Genomic DNA, 21,759 nt, shown 5'->3' with positions numbered 1-21,759 from the left:
AACCCACCCCAATTGTGTCAATTGGTACAGTGAAGCCAACTTTTATGCACCCGCCCAATCCCCAAACCAAAAACAGACCGACTTTCGATCAATACAACAACAATTTGTGTGTACTTTAGAGGAATAATTCGTTTATTTATCGAATACATTGAAATGCATACACGAGTTGTTCTCAATTTTTGTGTTTTTTTTTTGTTGTTTGTTTTTTTTTTTGTTTTTTTAAATTTATATTACTTTGTATTTGTTTAAATAAATAAGATACATACGTTTAATCAATAATAGCAGTATTTATCGTGCAAATTTGATAAGCATAATAATTGTTTACGTTTACGTTTTGCTTCTTTCTTTTGCAAGATTTTTATGAAATAATTATGCATTAAATATATGAAAAAAATATATGTATTTTTGTTGTTTGTTTTTGTTTTTGTTTTTGTTGTTATCTTTCTTTTTGTTTTGTTTTAATTAGCTGCTCTTATATATTTGCATTTACTTTTTCTTTAAAGTAAAAAACGATCTGCGCTTTGGTTCGTCCTTTTGCGAAGTAGCCGGCAAGGTCTGGGATCTGCTCGCCGCCACAGCCGCCGAATCGCTCTGGGCCTTCAAAGCGGATACCCACTGTGACATCTCGTTGTCATCGTGGGCCTGCAGCAAGAACTCAGCTCCGCTGGCCAATCTGTGCATTGTCAAAGAGAGAGCGAGAGAGAGAGAGAGAGAGACAGATACATTTGTTAATATTTATTATGTTTAAATATGATTTGGGACTCACTTGACTCGCAGCACGTGCTTCTTCTTGGTGTAATCACTGGCAATTTCGATGGCAGCGCCCTGCAGATCGTAGCTGGGCTCGCCGCGGAAGGTCAATTCGGGATTACTCTTGTAACCCTTGTGATCTTTAAAGAACGAAACGCGTCCGCTTCGTGCAGCCATATAAACCTGACAAAGTTGTGTGCCAAAAATTAATAACAATTTATATAAAAACGAAAAACTGAGTAAAGATTTGAATGAAAATCTGAACAAAAGATGCACTTAACCCACCTTATCCCAAGATCTGTTGGAGGCCTTCTTGGTGGCCGACTCCCATTCATGCTTTCGTGTCACATAACCCTCCTGACCATCTCCAGCAGCTGGTGTGGCGCCACGCTCTACAGAAAAGAACTCGATTAGTTGACGGCACACGACAAATATATCTATATCTATCTATCTATCTATCTATCTATCTATATATATATATATGCATATGAGTTTGTATAGATTGTAAATACAGTTAGTTGAAGTGATAGTTGGAGTAGTCCTTGGGCTAATTAAGCAGGAGCTGTACCTGTTTGGGTCTCGACAACGCGCTCAATGTCTTCGGCTGTGTCTGCAGCGGCTGAGTTAAACATTTGATTTGGAGTTGAGTTCAGTTGAGTTGAGTTGAGTTTGGTTAGTTGATTGGGTTAATCCGACGTTATTGATAGCAAGCATGAGTGAATGAGATGGAATTTTCAGATATTTAGTTGGTTATGCACATGGACGATAACGTTAACGGGTTAGTTCGACAGTTAGTTGCGGCTGGGTTAACCGCTTTTCAGATTAAGTCTACTTGCTTAATATATATATATATATATATGGGGGGAAGGGAATAATTAGAGAGAGCGAGGTGAGGTGAGGTGCTGGTAAACCAAAGGGCAGCTAATCCTACCTGCTTCATCGTGGGCAATGCCCACATCAACATCATCACGACGCTCAGCCTCACGTTTGGCCAGCTCGGCCGCCTCGGATGCGGCCTTAGCCTCCTGTTCCTCCTTGATGCGCTGCCGTTCGGCCTCCTCCGCCTGCTCCTGGCGCCGTTTCATTTCCTTAAGCTCAAACTAGTTGAGACAGGGAGGAAATACGAATTATGAGTATTTGTTTCTACGGATAAGAAGGAGGAGAAGCCGCGTCCACTTACGGTTGTCAAACGCTCAAGTGCACTGAAGCGCTCCTCTTGTGCGGCGGCCGACTTCTCGAATGCCTCGTGCTTCTTGATCAGATTCTCGACCTCGTCAATGGTGTGTCCCAGCTCGGAGGAGAGCAGGTACGGCTCCTGGGCAATAAGCCAAGCCTCGGCAACGGCAGCATCTCGGGCAAATTGATACACCTCCAGAACTGTAAGAGCAAGAAAAATGGACTTTTAAATCAAGTTGGGTGTAAAGAAAGTGCGTAACATACTCAGCTGTAGGTTCTCCCAGCGCTCCTCCCAGCGCAGGAGTAGCGCATTGCGACTGTTGTTCAGCTGCTTAAGGCGATCCTTGATGTCCGCGGAGGCGTAATGATTGCGCGTGAGCAGCTCCTTGCCAAGGGATATGCATGCCGAAAAGTTATCCTCGCGCGTATCGATCTCGGCCTTTAGACTCTGATGGTTGTTCATTAGCAGCTCGACGCCGGATACGTCACGCGGCTTCTCGGACGTGTTCATCTGTCGCACCAGATCCTCCATCCAGATGGTGAGTATGCGCACCATATTGAAGAAACGGAACAGATCGCCGGTATCGGCCAGCTTCTGTTTGCGTGCATCGCACATGGCCTGCAGATTGTCCCAGGCATGCAGAACCTCCTGTTCCCGATTCGTAATCTCCTTGGCCTTATCGCCGGCATAGGCATCCTGCAGCTTGGCGGACTCCTCCTGGATTTGCTGCACCTGCGAGTACAGTGTCGTCAGATCCTGCTGGAAATTGTAATGTTTGCGTTGCAGCGTCGACACGGAGCCGGCATCGCGGCCCAGCTCATCGGAGACGCCGTGCTGCTTCTCGAGTATGCGTCCCAACACATCCTTGCAGTCATGGAAGAATTTGTGCAGTTCACGTGAAGCGGCCAGCATTTGGGTGCGCGTCTCGATCAGCTCGAGCAGATCCTGCCACGACTCGTTCAGATTGTCCTTCCATTCGGCAATGGTCGCCGAGTCCGAGTGCCCGGCCTGTATCAGATTGTCCGCAATCCCATTGACCTTGGCCACACGCTCGCCACCGACGGCCTCGGTGTCGCGTGCAAACTCATTGAAGCGCTCCGATAGCAGCGTAACATGATCGTAGTCCTGGCCCAGCTCCTGGGATCCGGCGACCACCTCACGATCGGTGATCCATTGCTCCAGATCGTCCACCTCGCGGCTGAGCATGAACAGCTGCAGTGCCTCGTTCAGACGAGCGCGACGCTCACCGGCCAAATCCTTGAGGCCGGCATACAGCTTGTCCAGCTGGGATTGCTTGACGGCGACAGCATCACCGTTGGATACATCATCGCTGCTGAACTGACGCGCCACCTCGCCCAACTGGCGTATGGTGTTCGCATAGTCCTCGACCGATTGCTCCAGATTCTCGTGTTTCTTCATTAGATTCTGGGCGCTTATCTCATCCTTGCCGCGATCCTCGACCATCATGTATAGCTCCTGTTCGCTCATCCACGACTCGGCCTCCTGCGCATCGAAGAAATACTGTTGCACCTTCTCCGATTCGAGCAGATGCCGCTTGCGATTCTCGATGGCATCCTTCAGCTCCTGCCACTTGGCGGTCAGATCGCTGATCAGCGCCTCGAACTTCTTGGCATCCTCGTGACCCTCATCGATCAGTTTGCGCCCATTATTGCAGATGGCATTGATGCGCGGCTCATGGTTGTCGATTTCAGTGGCCAGCGATTGGTTCTTCTTCTTGAGGACATGCACATTGAACAGCGAGTTGCCGTAATCTGTGGAATTGGCCACCGGCAGCTTCTCATCGATCCAGAGCTTCTCATCCTCGACATCGCGACAAAACTGGAAGGCCTCCTTCTTCTTCTCCAGCTGCTTTTGGCGCTCCAGTAGCGGCGCCTTGATCTTCTCGAAACGCTCCAAAACGGCCGTCTTCTTGACAACAATCGGTTCGATCTTCTCCTCGGGCACCGTCTTCTGCAGATATTCCGTCTGCTTGTCAATCTCCTCCACCTGGCGGGCCTTGACGGCCATCTGGGTCTGGATGACCTGTTGCTTCTGCATGAGTATATTGACGGAGGTCAAATCGTTGGCTGTGTCACCGCTGACGATCTGCTTCTCCAGATCGGTAATGTACGAATCGATGTCGTCGCAGGTCTGCTGGACGAGCACCTCGCGATTGGCGTCGAAAAGCAGGGCGCCCTTCTCCTTGGTATGAACCTCAAGGTCGTCGAACTGTTTGGCCAGTTCCTTGAGTTTGGGCTCGATGACATCCTTGAATTCGGGCTTCTCCTTGGACAGCTCCTGGGCAGACTTTTCGGCCTCGTACAGGCGCTCCTTGTTGGCCGCAATTTCCGCCTCGAAGGCCTGATGCCTGGTCCACTTGGAGTGTATGGTCTTGGCGCTACGATAGGTCTCATCCTGTGATGTCACATACTTCTCCTGCACCCATTCGGCCAGCTCCTCCAGATCCTGCAGGAATTCGTGCAGCTTCACCTGGTTCTTTAGCTTCTCGTGCTGATCCAGCGCACGCTGGCGATTATCATCCCGACGTCCGGTTATGTTCTCGGCCCGCTTGCCAATCTTGTCCGCATCGAAGTGCTCCTTCTCCACCAAGGTGTCGGCCACCTGGAGCAACGTATTGATCTTGTCATCGTTGGCCTCCATGGTGGTCAGGAAGGCTTCGTGTCGTTTCAACTGATTCTCGGCCTGCTCCAGATTAACCGGTGTGTCGTCCTTGCTGAGGAAATGCTCCTGCTGGCTGAGCAGCACCTCGGTCTGGCGTGCATCCCGATTGAACAGCTGCTGATCCAAGCTCTGCGACAACAGCACCTGACGATTCTCCCACATCTGATGCAGCTCCTCCCAGCCGTCCTTGAGGGCATTGAGGCGTTCGCGCAGGAACATATACTGCGGATCCTCGGAGGTGTTGCCCTCGGTTGTCAAACGTTCGCCGTACTCCATCATAGACTTATAGTCCTCGGTATAGTTGTCGATCTCCTCGCGTATGGACTGATGCTGGTTAAGCAGCTTCTCGGCCTCAGGCAGCGATGTGGGCGTATCCTCGGAGGCGACATCCGTTTGGGTCTTGGTCAGCCAAGTCTGGAAGTGATCGAGATCGCGCAGGAAACGATGCAAATCGCCAGCCTCTTCCAGCTTGGAGTCGCGCTCCTTTAGCATCTGTGTCAACTGCTCCCAGATCAGTTCGATTTGTGCGATCCTTTCGCGGATTAGCTGCGCCTCCTCCGGATGCTCCACCTCAATGCTGTCCGCCTCGCGTCCCAAGCTCGACAGTTTCGCCTGTATGGCGGCCAGATCGCGATCCATGCCGCTAAGGCGACGCTGCAGTGTCATCACACCGGTCAGATCCATCTCCAGGCTGTCCGTTTCGGTGAGGATGCGCTTCTTGTCCTCAATCCACGAGATCGTTTCGCGGCACTCAATGTAGAAGGTTTGGACACCATGCGCCGACTTGAGGTCATCCATTTTGGCCTCGGCCTTTTCGCGCAGCGTCGACCATTCCTGGTTCAAATGATTCTGCCGGTCGAGAATCTCATCCGAATTCGGATGCTCGACGTGCAGTAGCTGACGGGCGAGCTGATTGACAACGGCCACGCGGGATGCATTGGCATTCATTTCCTTGTCGAAGCCCTCGAAGCGATGCTTCATGATCTCCACATCCTCGATATCCTTGCCGGGCACCATGGTATCCAACATTTTGGTCTTCTCCTTGATCCATTGCTCCACGCCGTCCGCCTCGGACATCAGCTTGTACAGGCTGAGCGCGTCGAGAAGACGCTGCTTGCGCAGCTTGGCCAGCTCGGTGAGCTCCTTGTAGCGTGTATCGATCGCCTCCAGACGTTTGTCCACATTCGCCTTCTCGGGGTCGTTGAGCTTGAGGGTCTCGGCCTGCTTGTGCAGAGCATCGATGACCTCGGCGTAGTTCTTTAGCTCGTCGGCGACATCCTTGTGCTTCTTGAGCAGCGACTGGACATTGGCCTCGTCGCGACCAACATCCTCGCTGGAGACAATGCGCAGCGTGTCCAGCATCCAGTTGTCCACGTCATCGGCATCGGCGAACAGCTGGAAGTACTCGACGGCATTCTCCAGACGCTGGCGTCGATACTTTGTCAAGTCGAGCAAATGATCCCACTTGGACAGGATCTCCTTGAGGCGATCCTTGATGCGATCGGCGCCAAAGTGACCCTCGGTAATGAGCTCGGCCCCAACCTTTGCCACATTCTGCAGCTGGGGATCGTGCGACGTGATCTCCGACTCGAGCGCCTTGTGCTTGCTCAGCAACAGATTGACCGTGGTAAGATCGTGACCGATCTCGTCGGTGGAGACGATTTGCTCCTTCTCCTTGATCCAGTTCTCCTCGTCGGCGGTGTCCCAATAGAATTGCCACAGCTTGCGGCTCTCCTCGAGGCGGCTGCGACGCTCAACGGCCAGACGCACCAGCTCCGCGTAGGCATCCTCCAGCTGCTGGACGCGGCTGACAATGATCTCGGGATCGCATGGCTTATACGATTCGGGATCGTCGCTGAGGAACTTCTGTGAGTTCTGTACAACGACCTTGACGCGCTCGCCCAAAATATTGATGTCGGCCTCGACCAGCGAGTGCTTCTGGAGCAGATCCTCGACACCCATCAGATGTTTGCCATAGTCATCGGTCATCAGGAGCTGTTTGATCTCCTCCATGTTGTCCAGTATGTAGAGCATCTCCTGGAAGTTCTGCTGCAGCTGCAGCGAGATCTCCAAGCGCATGCGACGTGCGCGCAACAGCTCCAACAGATACGTCCACAGGCGCATCACGTTGTCCTTGCGCAGCAGGATGCGCTTCACGTCGTGATAGCGCTCCGACTCGAGTTCATCGCAAACGGCCACAACCGCCTGGACGCGCTCCTCGTACGCAAAGATGTCCGTCTCGATGGCCTCGTGCTTCTTGGCAGCCGCCTCAACGGCGGCCAGATCGAAGCCAAAGTTATCCTGGCTAACTAGACGCTGGTTCTCCGACAGCCAGGTCTCACGCATGGAGGCCTTGCGATCGAAACGCGCCGCCAACTGTTCCAGTTTCTCCTGGCGGATGAGCTCCTCGCGCAGCGCCAGCTCACGCTCGTGCTCGGCCTTCTCGAGTCGCTCCCAGGCCTTGTTGATGTCCGATATCATTTTGCCCTCCTTGGGCGTATACGGTTTCTGGTTGTTGGCCCGCATCTTCGACTGGAGCGTAAAGAGCAGCACCTCCAGGTTGCCCTTCTCCACAAACTTGGGCGGCTTCTCGATGGTGCGATAATTGGAGAACTGCGCCAGCTGACCCTGCACGCCCACCAGCGAGTTCTCAAATTCGCGCTCACCCAGCGACAGTATCGTCGTCTCGATCCACTTGAGCAGGTCGCTGGTGAAGTGCTCATAGTCGTGAATCATCTTGTCGTTCTCCATGGCAATGCCGACCACCTTGCCAATGCGCTTGCCCTGGACCGTCTCCTGCTTCAGCTTGCTGAAGTAGTGATAGTACGTGACCACGTACGTAATGATCGACTTCTCGTCAGGATGCTCAACGCAAACGTCCTCGGCATCCAGCAGCTTGGCCAGGCCCAGCTTGTCCTCGGCCACGTCGAATGCATTGTTCAGATTGTGTATGGCATTGGTCTTCGATAGCTTCTCGAATTGCACGAGATCTGGACGGTGTTTGTGTATGATCGCATTGAAGGCCAATCCATCCCGCCACGATGTCGTAAAGTTGCGCACGTTCACATTGTGATAGCCAGCGGTCTTCATCTGGCACCACAGCAGCAGCGCGTCCTTGGCCGACTTTGTCTCCTTGTTGTCCACCTCCTCGATGGTGATATCTTGTATCTGGGCAAAGCATGACACACAAAATGTTCACATTGGCATATCAGGATTAGGATCGAGATCGAGATCTGGAGCAGGGCTACATAAATCTACACTGAGAAAAAGTTTGCAGTCTTCCTACACGAATTTCACGCTCTTTAACAGAATTATCTTCTGTTATCGTATGTTAGTTTACATATATTGTGAGTGTTATCTAAAAACTGTTAGCTAACATTGTCATGTTACATATTATCAAACTGCAATTGCTAATGCCTGTTATGTACATCAGATGTGCATCAAAGTTGACAAAAAAAACTACAAAAAACTTTTCTGTTGTGTTAACTAAGCATAACTCTGTTATGTTACTGTTATCTAAAAACTATTAACTAACATTCTCATCTTAGATATTATCATTTGACGGATGTTAACTACATCAGATGTACATCAAAGTTGATGTCATATCTAGGTGATGTTAGCTCAAATTATCTTTAACATTCACAGCTCTAGCTAACATTTTCATATTCTGTAAACGTTCACTGTTACTGTTAGCCTTGACTGCAAACGCAACATGTTTTCTCTCAGCGCATGGAATTAACTTATGAAAAAGCATAACTTACCTGGAAGCGCAAGATAATCGTCCAGATGAGGCCGAGATTGAGTGAGGCATTGCCATCGACAATGTCGTGGGAGCCAATGTTCTCAAGATGGACGCGCTGTTCGCGCAGAAACTGAAGCGCCTTGTCGACATTCTCGAGGCAGTGTATGCGCATCTTGCCCTTGGTGGGCTTGGGCAGGCGTTCACCGGAGAGCACCTCCAGCAGCTTGATTAAATGCTTGCCATCGCGCATATCCACATAGAGATCGGCGATGCGACAGTTAACCCGGCATAGATGCGAATTCACCCACTTGGTGAAGGTCTTCTTCTGTACGCTCTCGCGCTCCTCGGCCAGCGCCTTGATGCGCGACCTCTCGAACAGGCGCGAACTGGAGTTGCCGCCATCGTATTCGTATTCATCGATATATTCGTTGCCTGGACCCTGGCTGGGGTCCCATCGAACAATTGAAATGTCCGTCGTCATTTTGTCAGCTCTCTTGTAAATTGTCCACAATTCCTCTCACCGCAAAGAATTCAATTTTGTATCCCCCAATTCCGAACCGAAAATAAACCTCAAACAATAACTGCAAAAAAGAGATAGGCAAACGAAAGAATAATAAGAAAAATTAATTTCAGTTTTCACTTCATCATATTTAATTTTTTTTTATATATTCATTTTAGAGTGTGAGTGTTTATCTTTTATATGGTAGGTTTTGTAGATACCTTAATATTATATTCTTTATTATATTATATTATTTATTATATTTGATTAATTATTATTGCAGCAAATACTAGACACATATTCCCCATACATATATATATATATATTCTCGTATATTCTCGTATTTCCTATACAGATCGGGTTTTCTATATTTTCCTTTCGCTATCTTCTCCCAGTTTCTTACGGAATAATTCGATTATATATAAAATATATTAAAACATCTTCACTTTTAAAGGCAGGGCCTTGATATGCACGCACATTTATGTGCCACATTCAAGTCCTGAAAATTTCACAAAGATCGGACTATGAACACCGAAGTTAATAAAGGAGGCTTAAATGCATGTGTATAGTGTATCTACAAGTCGGTTACTTCGGACTGGCGTTTTTTTTTTTTTGTTGTTATATTTTAGATTTTCTTCATGATAAACTTTTCTGTATAAATCTCTCATACATATTTATTCACGCCTGGGTGGGCGGTTTTCACTACGCTTTTCTCTCACCCCCGCCCAACCCCACCCCCCTTGCGTTCTGGTGATGATTCATTAGACACAATGGCGTCACATTGATGGCACGCGGGTCGCCTGGGTCAACTGGCCAACAAGTCAGTTCACAATTGTCGCTCACTGTGTGTGTGTGTTTGAGTGTGTGTGTATGCGTCTATTCATTATTTTGGCTTTATAGTTAACGCGATTACATCACGCCCCATCCGCAGTGCGATTCTCGTTCCGATTCTGATTCCCATTTAAAAAAAGTGTGACAGGTTGTGGGCGGCAACATTGGGTTGGGTAACGGGAACAGGGGAAAGCAAGGGAAGCACTGATTTAAATCGCGAGCTGGTGAAATTGCAGGAAATTCAATTCACAAGCTATCGGAATGACCGAAAAGCAGGTACATATGTATGTGTGTGTTCTCTCGCTCTGCGTGTGTGTGTGTGTGTGTGGTTTTTTATCTGTATACCAATGGGAACCGCACGCACACTAACATAGAAACACTAAACAGCTATGCAGCCATGTCTATTGTGACCTTTATTCCAAGCTGTGCAGGTCATTCCCTTCACGCTACACACACACACACACACACACAGACACACACACACACGTATGTACTTGGAGGAATTATGTTTTTTTTTTAACACATAGCACTTAAAAATTGCACTGGTAACTGTTTTTGTTTTTTGCGGCGGTTGCCTTGCTGATTTAATTTGCGCTCTCAGTGGGCATGAGCTAATTTTGCAACAACAATCTATTAAAAAAAATACAAAAAAAAAAACACCAGAATTTAGCACACATCTTTATTTAAGCACATACATATGCATGAGCGCATAACACACATTCTCATTCACGCGGCTCTATTATCTATTACGTAATATTTTGCTGATTATAACGAAAACGAAGCTTAAAACTCGCCGCCGACAGGCGACGGAGATGAACGAAAAAAGAGAGAGCGGCGCACAACGAAAACAGAGCGAAAACAACAACAGCAGCAGCAAAAGCAGCAGCAAACACCAACGCAACACAAACAAACAAACAAACAGGCGGCACACGCACACAAAGAGAGCGCGTGAGCGTAAAATGGAAAATGGTGAGCGTAGCGAAGAGAAGAGAAGAGCTAATGAGACCAAACAACCGCTGCGGGGGGAGTGCGGTGGCCGAACCGTACTCAGCAAAAGCCCAGTTAAAATGGGGTAGGTTTTGAACTCAGCTCGGGCAGCTTTGCAATTATGATTGCATACACGCAATACAAATAGTATGTGCATATGTGCGTGTGTGTGTGTGTGTGTGTGTTGATCTTGCTGGAAGTGAGTTCATCACATTGATTTGATTAGCGGGCGAGAGGCGCGGTTTTTTCTTGCAGGGCGTTGGAGTTGTGCAATTGCCGACGTCGTTCAATTCAATTAACGAGGGCAGCTCGATGGATGCCATCAGCGCAGTGAAAACTCCAAAATTGTAATTGCATGCATGGCCTTTTGGTTTTAATGTTTGGAAAACCTGTTTTCGAACAGCGCTAATGTAATTTTCTTTTCTTTTTTTTTTTTTGTTTTTACTATGAGACTTCTCCAACTCGCAAGTAGACACGCACATATGCGTACACACATGCACACATACAGCTGTACGTGCTTATTACCTTACAACTGTACAATTTGAATTATGGCCGTTGATTTGTCATTTTTTTTTGTTTTATGGAAGTCGAGAGCGGCGTTTTTTTTTTAGGAAGGTGGGCCAAACCTCAACGAGCACACACACACACACACACGCGCGCACGCACGTACACACGCAAAGCATATATGGACAAGTGCAGCACAGTTTTTCGTTCTGTTTTCCACCCATTCCATGTATCGATAAACAACTTCAAATTCAACTCGTGACCTCTTGGAAGGATTTCCTATTTTTACATGGGTCGTGTGTGTATGGGTGTGTGTGCGTGTGCACGTAACTGTATTTCGAAGTGCATTTCGCTGTCAGTGTGCGTGTGAATGAGTAAAAAATAATGGCTAAGCAACAAAGGGAGTAAAGAGATAGATATTATGCGCCTGTGTGTGTATTAGTGTATGATTAAAAACATTTCTTTATATGTATATGTATATCTCGATTAAATATTCGCGTTTATCGCACTTTTTACTCAGCTCTGACGTAAATATAACTTGAGTTCTTTTTTTCTATGTAGCCGCTTTAATTAAAACTAATTTTTCCAATTTTTATACTTTTGTTATGATTCGAGCTTCAGTTTTAAATACTCGTTTACACGCACAACATAGGCGCACTGAGCAGTTTACGCACGCACACACACACACACACGACTCTGCACTACGCTCTCACATCGCACAGACTAAACGAACTGAACAAAAAAAAAACACACACACACACACACCGAATGATGTCATCAACGCCAGCAGCGAACGTACTGTGACTGCGACGGCGACTGCGATAGACGGGGGCAGGCAATTTTAATCGATGATGTTTTTATTATGTATGTGCGTGTATGCGCACGTATGTATGTATGTATGTATGTATATAGATATAAGTAGGTTCGATCATGTATCCATGCATACATATATACATGGATTATATATCAGTTATTTAATAGCGCCTAAAGTAACACTGCGTCAACTGTGGCCCACATTCTCTACTTTGAGATACTTTTTCACTCCACACTTCTGCTGCTTCTTGTCACTGGGAATTAGGCACTCGGCACTCGGCACTGGGCTCTGGGGCGTTGGTCTATTTTTCCGACATTTGATTTTTCATTTAGCGCCTATTTGCACTGCACTGTGGCAACTTTCACTTACCTACTCGGCAAACTTGCTGTTCAATTTTCCCTAATTGATTCATAAAATACACAATTCATATAGATGCTTCACGATATATTTATTTTTATTCACATTTATTCTTTGCGGTCGAACTTCACTTGCGAGTAAAAAAAAAAGTGACTGCTGAATACGGAATGGAAAATGTGTGTATCAGTGAAAAGAAAACATCGAAACATCGATACATCGATCGGCTGCACAACACAAACACTCGATACTTAGCAAGCCAGAAAAAAAAACCAAAAAACAAGTTGGCAGCACGCACACGACCAGCCGGCACAAGCACCACAAAAGGCTGCCGTAAATAAAGCAGAATTTGACTTGAGCTCATCCACCTGGAGCATATATATTTTTCAACTATCTAAATTGCTTGTGAAACGCTTAATAGTAACAAACATATCGATATTATTTGGCTGACAGCATCGATGCCCGATATCGATGCTTCGCTCGTAGAAGTTTTTGGTAACGCATCCGAGAGCCACGATGCGAATGCGCATCCGACGGATTACAGCCTGAAAATCAACGCAATTGTCATTGTTTGGCAACAGGTTCGCCTGGCGTCGAAGGTGAAGAAGAAGAAGAAGCCGGAGACGGAGACGACGTGACGATGCCGGTCAAAATGTACGATGTGACGGCCCGTGTATTTGCCGCCATGCAGAATCTGGACATCACATCTTTGGCCAGTTATCCGGAGACCGAGATAAGGCCGGTGCTGCCGTCTCTGGTGCGAATGAGTCTGCTCTCGCCGCTGGACAACACGGAATCCTCGATGGAGTCACGCAAACAAATTCTGGCCGTGCTCATCGGCATCGAGGTGGTCAATAGCATTGTGTCCTACCTGCAGGTCAATTACCATGAGCTCGAGAATGATCTGAAGAAGGAGCTGTTGACGCGCCAAAAGTCGAGCAACGCCTCCGCCTTCTTCGATGCCCAGGGCCAGCCGGAGTATGGCCTGCAGTCGGGCATTGCGCTCGGCTTTGAGCGGGCGGATGTGGCGCGCAAGGTGCGCGTTGTGCTCTCCGAGATCTTCAATCTGCAGCAACAGGTGTCCGCCGCCGCCGAGCAGAAACCATCAGCCGGCACGCCCGTAATAACGGCCCAATCCGAAATCTTGGACGACGGCATCTATCTGGAGGAGGTGGTGGACATTTTATGCATTGCACTCGCCGAACTGCCCTCCCTGCTCAACATACTGGAGCTGACCGATGCACTGGTCCATGTGCCGAATGGTTATCGCATTGTATGCGCTCTGGTTGCCAATTTTCCGGATTGCTATCGGGATGTCGTCTCGCATGTCATCTCCAATTGCGATGAGGAGGGCAACGAGGGCAAACAACGGCTGGCGCTGCTGATGGCGCTCAGCGAAATGAATCCCTCCCAGGCGCTGGCCAATCGCTCCATGTGCGTCGATATGCTGAAGGTGCCCTCGTTCATGCTCAAGCTGGCGCTCAAGCACTCCGACGATCTGGTGAGTGAGCTTCCCAATTGTTGGATTAGAATAGCATATAGAACTGTTGTCTTTCTGTCTGCCCCTGCCCCACAGATTGCCTTTCTAACGGGCCTGCTGCTGGGCAACGATCAGAATCTGCGCTCCTGGTTCGCCCTGTACATACGCACCAGCCAGAAGCGCAAAGGGGATGCACTGAATCTGGTGCGTGTCGAACTGCTGCAGAAGATTGTCCAAATTACGAGCAGCGCCGCCGATCTGAAGGACTTCAATCTGCAGGGCGCAGTCCTGTTGCGTCTGTACTGCGCCCTGCGCGGCATCGGCGGCCTCAAGTTCAACGACGACGAGATCAATGCGCTCTCCCAGCTGGTCACCAGCTGCCCGCAGCCGACGGCATCGGGCGTGCGCTTTGTCACGCTGGCCCTGTGCATGCTAATCGCCTGCCCCTCGCTGGTGTCCACCATTACGCTGGAGAACAAGGCCGTCGAGTGGCTGCAGTGGCTCATACGAGAGGATGCGTTCTTTTGCAAGCGTTCCGGCACGAGCAGCTCTCTGGGCGAGATGCTGCTGCTGCTGGCGATACATTTCCATAGCAATCAGATAACGGCCATCAGCGAGATGGTCTGCTCGACGCTGGCCATGAAGATACCCATACGGCCGAACAGCACGAACCGGATCAAGCAGCTGTTCACCCAGGATCTGTTCACCGAGCAGGTGGTGGCGCTGCATGCGGTCCGGGTTCCGGTCACACCCAATCTGAACGGGACAATACCCGGCTATTTGCCGGTGCACTGCATCCATCAGCTGCTCAAGTCGCGCACGTTTCTCAAGCACAAGGTGCCCATTAAGGCGTGGATATTCAAGCAGATCTGCAGCTCGGTGCGGCCGGTGCATCCCGTTATGCCCGCCCTGGTCGAGGTGTTCGTCAATACACTGATCATACCCAATCCCACGGGCAAGATTAACATCGATCATATGCATCGACCGTTTACCGAAACCGAAATCCTGCATGTCTTCCGCACCTCGCCGCTCACCTTCTTCGCCGTGGAGCTGCAGCAGCCGCCCGCCGGCGAGGATCTCGCCCAGATGGAGGTCGCCTGCCCGCTGACCGCACAGCTGCTCATGATCTACTATCTGATGCTGTACGAGGATACGCGCCTGATGAACCTCAGTGCCCTCGGCGGACGCAAGCAAAAGGAGTACTCGAATAACTTTCTGGGCGGGCTGCCGCTCAAGTATCTGCTGCAGAAGGCGCATCAGTTCCACAACGATTATCTGTCGCTCTTCCATCCGCTGCTGCGACTAATTATCTCCAATTATCCGCATCTGAGCATGGTCGATGACTGGCTGGAGGAGCATTATTTGGCCAACAGCAGCCTCGAGTCGGATCATTGGTATGATCTCAAGCCGGAGCTGCTCACCCGCGCCTTGGACACCGTCAAGACGAAACCCCGGCTGGCCATACGGCTCTTCAAGCGTCTGCTCCAGCTGCCGCCGGAGTCGCTGGCACAGTATGCCCATCAGCTGGTGCAGCATTTGCCGCATGTCTTCCAGAAGGATGTGCCGCGCTATGTCAAGGATCTCTACAATGATCTCTGGCTGCGCCTGAATGCCGTCCTGCCCACCACCTTCTGGATCATGTCGCTGCGCGCCATCACCAACAATTCCGATGCCCTCAATCGACGCACCTTCGCCAACGAGAGCCTCTTGGAGCCCATGGATGTGCTCAGGTATGTTCAAGCACCATGCATTAGAGCGAGACAGCAAGACAGCATGAAAAGCCACTGAAAAGGGAACTCGGTTTTTCAGGGGTCCAATAAATTTTCTCGGTTTACCATCATATTATGTGGGCGTGGCAAGCGCATCTTTAAACGAAATTGCCAACTTATTCTGTGACTCTCAAACTGTCAGTTGAATGACTGTGGCTCTAAAACTGTAGGGTATATGTATAGTAGCAGGTGCATTAGCCGATCTTAGAAGATCTTAAATCTTTTTTGAGACTTAGAATTGATTTAATTCATTTGTCAGGTGACTCTAAAACTGTCGGCATGACAGTGCCTCTAAAACTCCTTAAAGTTTGGCTCTAAAACTGTAGAGAATAGTTAAGGAGTAGAAGAGTAGTAGTTAAGGAGAGTAGAAATTGAGTGAACCAACAAGGTTATTATAGTGTTTTTTAAGTGCCTCTTAAACTGTGACTCTAAAACTGTTATCAGCAAATTGTAGGCGTTTAAGTGCGTAGGCGAAAATAGACATCAGATGATCCTTAAATAATTATAAGGCAAAAGCAAATGAAGTGACTGCAAAACGGTGGCTCCAAAACTGTGGCTCTTAAACTGTTACCTAGAATTTGAAGGAGATTAAGATAAATAAACAAAAATAGCATGCCAAATGCAAATGAAGTGACTGCAAAACTGTGACTCCTAAACTGTAAGGCTATGGACTACAGCAAAGCATGGAGCAAACGTATTTTTGAGATGAGAACCTAGCTATCTTCCACTCTCTCCCTCGCGCGCGCGCTCTCCGTTCCTCTCTAATGTGTGCTGCAGTTCGAGCTGGACATGTTTCGCTGCATTGTCTAAATCTTGGGAGTTGAACGCTGTCTGGTCTGTTGCATGGTGTGGTATACCCTTTACCCATTGAATACCCATTAAATCGAGCGTACATTTGATTTTACAGCTGCCCGCGTGAGGTGTTCTGCTCGCCGTACATGTTGGTCATCCTGCTGCGCATACTGAAGGGCAGCCTGGCGGCGTCCAAGACGTACCTGAACGTGCACATGCAGCAGAAGCAGGTGCTGGACAAGAACGGTCTGGTGCAGACGGACGCCGATCGGGAGGAGCTAAAGACGACGCTGATTGCATCGCAGGAGAGCGCCGCGGTGCACATACTGCTCGAGGTGCTCGACTATATGGACAGCAAGGCGAATACGCGCGTCGCCAAGCTGGAGCTGCGCGAAATCCAGGGCATCATTGGCACCTACGTGCATCAGGCATTCATTACGGAGCCATCGCTGGCCAAGCTGGTGCACTTCCAGACATATCCCAAATCCGTAATACCCATGATTGTGGCCAGCGTGCCATCGATGCACATCTGTATCGATTTCGTGCACGAGTTTCTCAATGTTACCGAAATGGACAAACAGATCTTTACGATTGAGCTAACATCACATCTGGTGCTCAACTATTCGATACCCAAGAGCCTGGGCGTCTCCAAGTTCTGTCTGAATGTGATCCAGACGACGCTCTCGCTGCTCACCTCCTCGGCCAAGTGCAAGTTCCTGCGCAACGTGCTGCCCGCCATGGTTCGATTTGTCGAAACGTTTCCCATACTGGCCGACGATTGTGTCAACATTCTGATGAACACCGGCCGGAGTCTACATTCGCAATCGTCGCTGGGCGTTACCACCATGCAAATGCCGCTCACCGAGAGTGCCAAGCTCTGCTCATACCGGGACGCCCAGCTGCATATCACGATGATCGAGGACGCTTTCAAAGCGCTCGTCGAGGCTGTCATGCAGAAGGCGGAGCTCTATTAGAAACAACACTCCCCCCTACCCGTCTAGCTGAACTCTATTCAAAATCATTAAGCAGGAAGTCTAAAGTCTATTTTAGGAAGCATTCTGAACAGATGCTTGTATTATGTGTGCACCAGGTTTAGAAGTCAATAATTATCTATATGTATAAATTACATTTGTACCTCCCGAACGAGCTATCAATAAATGTTTTACACTAAATTTAAATCGTACATCTAAAAGGTTTTATAATATACCAAATAGCTGTACACTTAGTCTAAGGTCTCTCTCCCTCTCTCTCTTTCTGTCTCTCTCTTCCGTATTCCAAGTTTAAATACTCTACCTTTTGCAGTCTCTTAAGTTCAAGGCGTTTCTATGTCCACTTTCTCTAAAGCCTTTCCCACTCTCTCTCTCTCTCTCCCTCTGTCTCCCTCTCTCTCTGTCTCCCTCTCCCTCTTTTCTTCCATATACAATCTTGTAATACTCTACCTTTCGCAGTCTCTGTTTCTTTTAGATTATTCAAAAACCTTTTTAACTTAATTGTTTTCTCTTTTCCAGGCCTGTTCTTGGATTAGAATAAGTGTACATAAAGTTTTGGATCTGTGCTCGGGAACTTCGACTCCGTTCATTTCCAAATTTATTTAGGAATTTTCGTTGCTTCTTTCTTAAACTGCATAACAAATTTAAAGACTCTAGCTCTTATAGTCTCTGAGTTCTTAGGGCATTTACTTTGAGATATATACATTTATATAGATGGTATTTTTCGCTCTACATGGAGATATATGTATATATGGATGCTATTTTTCGAACTAGAATTTTTTAGATTTTTTGTATACCTTCGAAGAAGAAGAAGTTAAGATTTCACTTTAAGAATCGTGCTTCTATTTCTAGCGTAGTATTCCTGAATACTGGAGTAATATTTCTATGCGAAACTTGCCTTTATACGCCTGGAAGGGGGACTCTTGATATCTCGACCAGATCATAAATCTCCTTCTCTCCTGGGACTATATTTACTTATTATCATAATACCCTGCCCTGGGCAGGCCATATTTAGATAGTCGCAGGTTCTAGATTTCGTAGCCTCCGTTTTGAGCCCCTTCTCCTCTCTCCCAGCTCGAATTTTCTTTCATATAATTTGTTTATGTTTTTTTATTGTTATTTTACAACTAACGGTATTTCTTGCATTTACATATATAACATGTAAAAAATAGTATTTAGGAATAGTTTTTTAAAAAAAAAAAAAGTAAAAGAAGAAACGTCAAACACAATGCAGAAACGCCAGCGCCTGGGAATGCGGCCAATCCCAGCCGACAACTTGTTCAAAAAGGAGATAAATGCGAAACAAAACTCGATGTTCACGCGGAACCATCGAATACATGTGTGTGTGTGTGTGTGTGTGCGAGCGGGCGGGCGGTCGTGTGTGTGTGTAAGCTGTGGGAGGCGTGGCGCGGGGGTAGCTGACTGCACCCAAGTAAGAGAATGTGGGTGCCTGCGCGGATTGCCGCCGCATCCCATTGCCTGGCCTTTATGCATCGTGGGCCTAAACATATGAATGGTGTGTGTGTGTGTTGGTGTGTGTTTGGGTGTGTGTGTGTGTGGCTGCGTTTACATCATGCCACCCATACCGCCCATGCCTCCCATGCCGCCCATGCCACCCATGCCGCCCATGCCAGGAGCAGCATCCTCCTTGGGTATCTCGGTGACAACAGCCTCGGCGGTGGTCAGCAGCGAAGCAACGCCGGCGGCATCGGTGATGGCGGTGCGCACCACCTTGGTGGGATCGATGATGCCCTTCTCGATCAGATTGCCGTATTCGCCCTTGAGCGCATCGTAGCCATAGTCGCCCGACTGGGTCTCCACCTTGGCCACGACCATGGCGCCATCGACGCCCGCGTTCTTGGCAATTGTCATGCAGGGCATGCGAAGGGCGCGACGCACAATGTCCACGCCGAGGTTCTGGTTGGAGTGTAAAATATTAATGGATATGGAATTGCAACAAAGGGACAGCAACTAACCTGATCCTCGTTGGTGGTGGCGACGCTGTCCAGTTTCTCGATGCAGCGCAGCAGGGCGGTGCCGCCGCCGGGCACGATGCCTTCTTCGACGGCAGCACGGGTGGCGTTGAGTGCATCATGGACGCGATCCTTCTTCTCATTGACCTCGACCTCGCTGGAGCCGCCGACGCGCAGCAAAGCGACGCCGGAGGCGAGACGGGCCAGACGCTCCTGGAGTTTCTCCTTCTCGTATTCGGATGTGGTGTCTGTGATCTGTTCCTTGATCTGGTCGACGCGACGCTGCACATCGTCCTTCTTGCCCTTGCCCTTCAGCAGCAGTGTGTCATCCTTGGTGATGACCACCTCGCCAACCTGACCCAGATCGCTGATCTTGACATCCTCCAGCTTGACCAGATCGGCATCATCGCCAAAAACAATGCCGCCCGAGGCGATGGCCATGTCGGTGAGGGTCGACTTGCGATTGTCACCGAAGCCGGGCGCCTTGACGGCGGCCACCTGGAGGCCGATCTTCAGGCGATTCACCACCAGGGTGCTGAGCGCCTCACCATCGATGTCCTCGGCAATGATGACCAGCGGCTTGCGCTGCGAGTTAGCCAGCTCAAGGGCGGGTATGATGCTCTGCACCGAGGAGATTTTCTTCTCCGAGAGCAGCAGCAATGCATCCTGGAACTCAACTTTGGCGCCCTTCGACGAGTTGATGAAATACGGCGAAATGTAACCGCGATCGAACTTCATGCCCTCAATCACCTCCAGCTCATCGATGAGGGTCTTGCCATCCTTGACGGTAATGACGCCATCGCGTCCGACACGCTTCATTGCATCGCTGATGAGCTTGCCAATGGCCTGGTCGCCGTTCGCCGAGATTGTGGCCACCTGGGCGATCTCTTCGGGCGTCTTGACGGGACGCGACATGGTCTTTAGGTTGTCCTTGACGGTGTCGACGGCCAACATGACGCCGCGACGAATCTCCACGGGATTGGCACCCTTCGAGATCTTCTCGAAGCCCTCCTTGGCAATGGCACGAGCCAGCACTGTGGCTGTGGTGGTGCCATCGCCGGCCTCCTCGTTGGTATTGTTGGCCACATCCTGGACCAGCTTGGCGCCAATGTTCTGGAACTTGTCCTTCAGCTCAATGGCCTTGGCCACCGTAACGCCATCCTTGGTGATCTTTGGCGAGCCCCACGACTGCTCAATGATCACGTTGCGACCCTTGGGACCCATGGTCACGGCCACAGCATCGGCCAGCACATCGACGCCCTGCAGCATCATGGCGCGCACCTCGGCACCAAACTTGACATCCTTCGCATAGCTGCGCATCGCCAGCTGTCGGCTGATCGAGGTGCGTGCAAGTGAAACTGGTAGGCGGAACATCTGCAACACGATATCGATTATCGATAAATCACAAATGCACGCAAAAAAAAGAAAAAACACGTGCACACTGTTGCTAGTCAAGCTAATTTACAGCTATTTTGAAAACCTAACTAATTTTGCAACACTGCTTCACAGCGTTAAATGGGAGCTATTAAAATGGATTTCAATTTCACTTGATTAAATCATTTTTTGCGGCACCCCCCTCAGCTAAGTGATAATAAATGACCCACCACCCACCGGGCTTCGGTCTATCGATAACAAACGAACGTGTAAACGAGAGCAAGTCTTCCAGAACAAATCATTTATGTAACCCAGCCGCTGACCCCTTCTCCTATACGTATATAAACGTACGTGTGTGTGTGTGTGGTTGCAATGTTTGGTCTTGTTATGAAATTTGGGGCAAGTGCATGGCCGTTGCATGCATTAATCTAAAGTCTAATTGGAAAACATGAACAGAAATTGTGAAATTGTTGGCACCGGCGAGAGCGAAAACATGTGCGCCCGTCGCTGTTACGTGAGTGCACGCCGCTGGTTGGAAAGTCAATTCCAATACGAAAATCAACTATTTTGAATGGTATACGTTCCATTCGGTAATAATGTCTATTGTGAACATAATTAACTTACATTTGCTTAATTGAAACACGTTACGTTGCAGAAGATTCTAGAAAGAAAACAGCCGCTCGCTTTGCCGGTTGTCTTATATAACACACACACACACACACCAACGCACACACACAACAATGATAATGCAATTATTTGAGCACACGCGGTTTTGTATGTAAGTTGAAATTATTATGTTAATGCTACTTACTTTGATATTGCTTTTCTTTGTTTGTTTTTACAGTGACTTGAAAATCAAAAATAAAACTGTGTATGGAACACTTCCGATTTAACTTGATATAAATTAACAAGCTCACTTGCTCGAAATGTGCCGCAGGCGGACTCCTAACCTTAAGAAGACTTTTGAATGAGTGAAATGTACAATGTGACCGCAGTGGGTAAGTAAGAGAATGTATTAAGGTAAATAGCGAAAAATACCAAA

General features: G+C 48.7%; 3 protein-coding genes across 6 annotated transcripts; 1 reads left to right on the top strand and 2 right to left on the bottom strand.

Annotated features, from left to right (window-relative positions):
• Positions 1-103: 103 nt before the first annotated feature.
• Positions 104-12,514, bottom strand: beta-Spec (spectrin beta chain). Of its 4 annotated transcripts, none has more exons than XM_015169532.3 (9): positions 12,356-12,514; positions 8,371-8,932; positions 2,191-7,777; positions 1,931-2,127; positions 1,682-1,850; positions 1,319-1,369; positions 1,036-1,142; positions 767-933; positions 104-673 (listed from the first exon to the last, which is right to left on the bottom strand). In XM_015169532.3, exons 2-9 carry the CDS (start codon positions 8,830-8,832, stop codon positions 487-489), a joined length of 6,927 nt encoding a protein of 2,308 aa, XP_015025018.1. In that variant the 5' UTR covers positions 8,833-8,932; positions 12,356-12,514; the 3' UTR covers positions 104-486. The 4 variants fall into 4 exon arrangements, with proteins under 4 accessions (XP_015025018.1, XP_015025017.1, XP_002058165.1 ...); XM_015169531.3 differs by having other exon boundaries at positions 1,319-1,360; XM_002058129.4 differs by lacking the exon at positions 1,319-1,369 and having other exon boundaries at positions 12,356-12,513.
• Positions 12,515-12,627: 113 nt separating this feature from the next.
• IntS2 (integrator complex subunit 2) lies at positions 12,628-17,564 on the top strand. The gene is made up of 3 exons (XM_002058130.4): positions 12,628-13,841; positions 13,917-15,550; positions 16,497-17,564. Exons 1-3 carry the CDS (start codon positions 12,981-12,983, stop codon positions 17,353-17,355), a joined length of 3,354 nt encoding a protein of 1,117 aa, XP_002058166.1. The 5' UTR covers positions 12,628-12,980; the 3' UTR covers positions 17,356-17,564.
• A 1,001-nt stretch (positions 17,565-18,565) lies between these two features.
• Positions 18,566-21,695, bottom strand: Hsp60A (Heat shock protein 60A). Its single transcript, XM_002058131.4, has 3 exons — positions 21,529-21,695; positions 19,347-20,717; positions 18,566-19,287 (listed from the first exon to the last, which is right to left on the bottom strand). The coding sequence occupies exons 2-3, from the start codon at positions 20,715-20,717 to the stop codon at positions 18,937-18,939; spliced, it is 1,722 nt and encodes a 573-aa protein (XP_002058167.1). The 5' UTR covers positions 21,529-21,695; the 3' UTR covers positions 18,566-18,936.
• Positions 21,696-21,759: the final 64 nt, after the last annotated feature.

The sequence above is a fragment of the Drosophila virilis genome, chromosome X, assembly GCF_030788295.1.
Source record: "Drosophila virilis strain 15010-1051.87 chromosome X, Dvir_AGI_RSII-ME, whole genome shotgun sequence".
NCBI lineage: Eukaryota > Metazoa > Arthropoda > Insecta > Diptera > Drosophilidae > Drosophila > Drosophila virilis.
This window is presented reverse-complemented; position numbering and strand designations above follow the sequence as displayed.

Coding starts and splice junctions, on each gene's coding strand:
- Hsp60A (XM_002058131.4), bottom strand. CDS start 20,717: ATGTTCCGCCTACCAGTTTCACTTGCACGCACCTCGATCAGCCGACAG. Junction 19,288..19,346: donor CCACCACCAACGAGGATCAG/GTTAGTTGCTGT, acceptor CACTCCAACCAG/AACCTCGGCGTGGACATTGT.
- beta-Spec (XM_015169532.3), bottom strand. CDS start 8,832: ATGACGACGGACATTTCAATTGTTCGATGGGACCCCAGCCAGGGTCCA. Junction 7,778..8,370: donor CGATTATCTTGCGCTTCCAG/GTAAGTTATGCT, acceptor TGCTTTGCCCAG/ATACAAGATATCACCATCGA. Junction 1,370..1,681: donor CATTGCCCACGATGAAGCAG/GTAGGATTAGCT, acceptor TGTTTAACTCAG/CCGCTGCAGACACAGCCGAA.
- IntS2 (XM_002058130.4), top strand. CDS start 12,981: ATGCCGGTCAAAATGTACGATGTGACGGCCCGTGTATTTGCCGCCATG. Junction 13,842..13,916: donor TCAAGCACTCCGACGATCTG/GTGAGTGAGCTT, acceptor CCTGCCCCACAG/ATTGCCTTTCTAACGGGCCT. Junction 15,551..16,496: donor GAGCCCATGGATGTGCTCAG/GTATGTTCAAGC, acceptor TTGATTTTACAG/CTGCCCGCGTGAGGTGTTCT.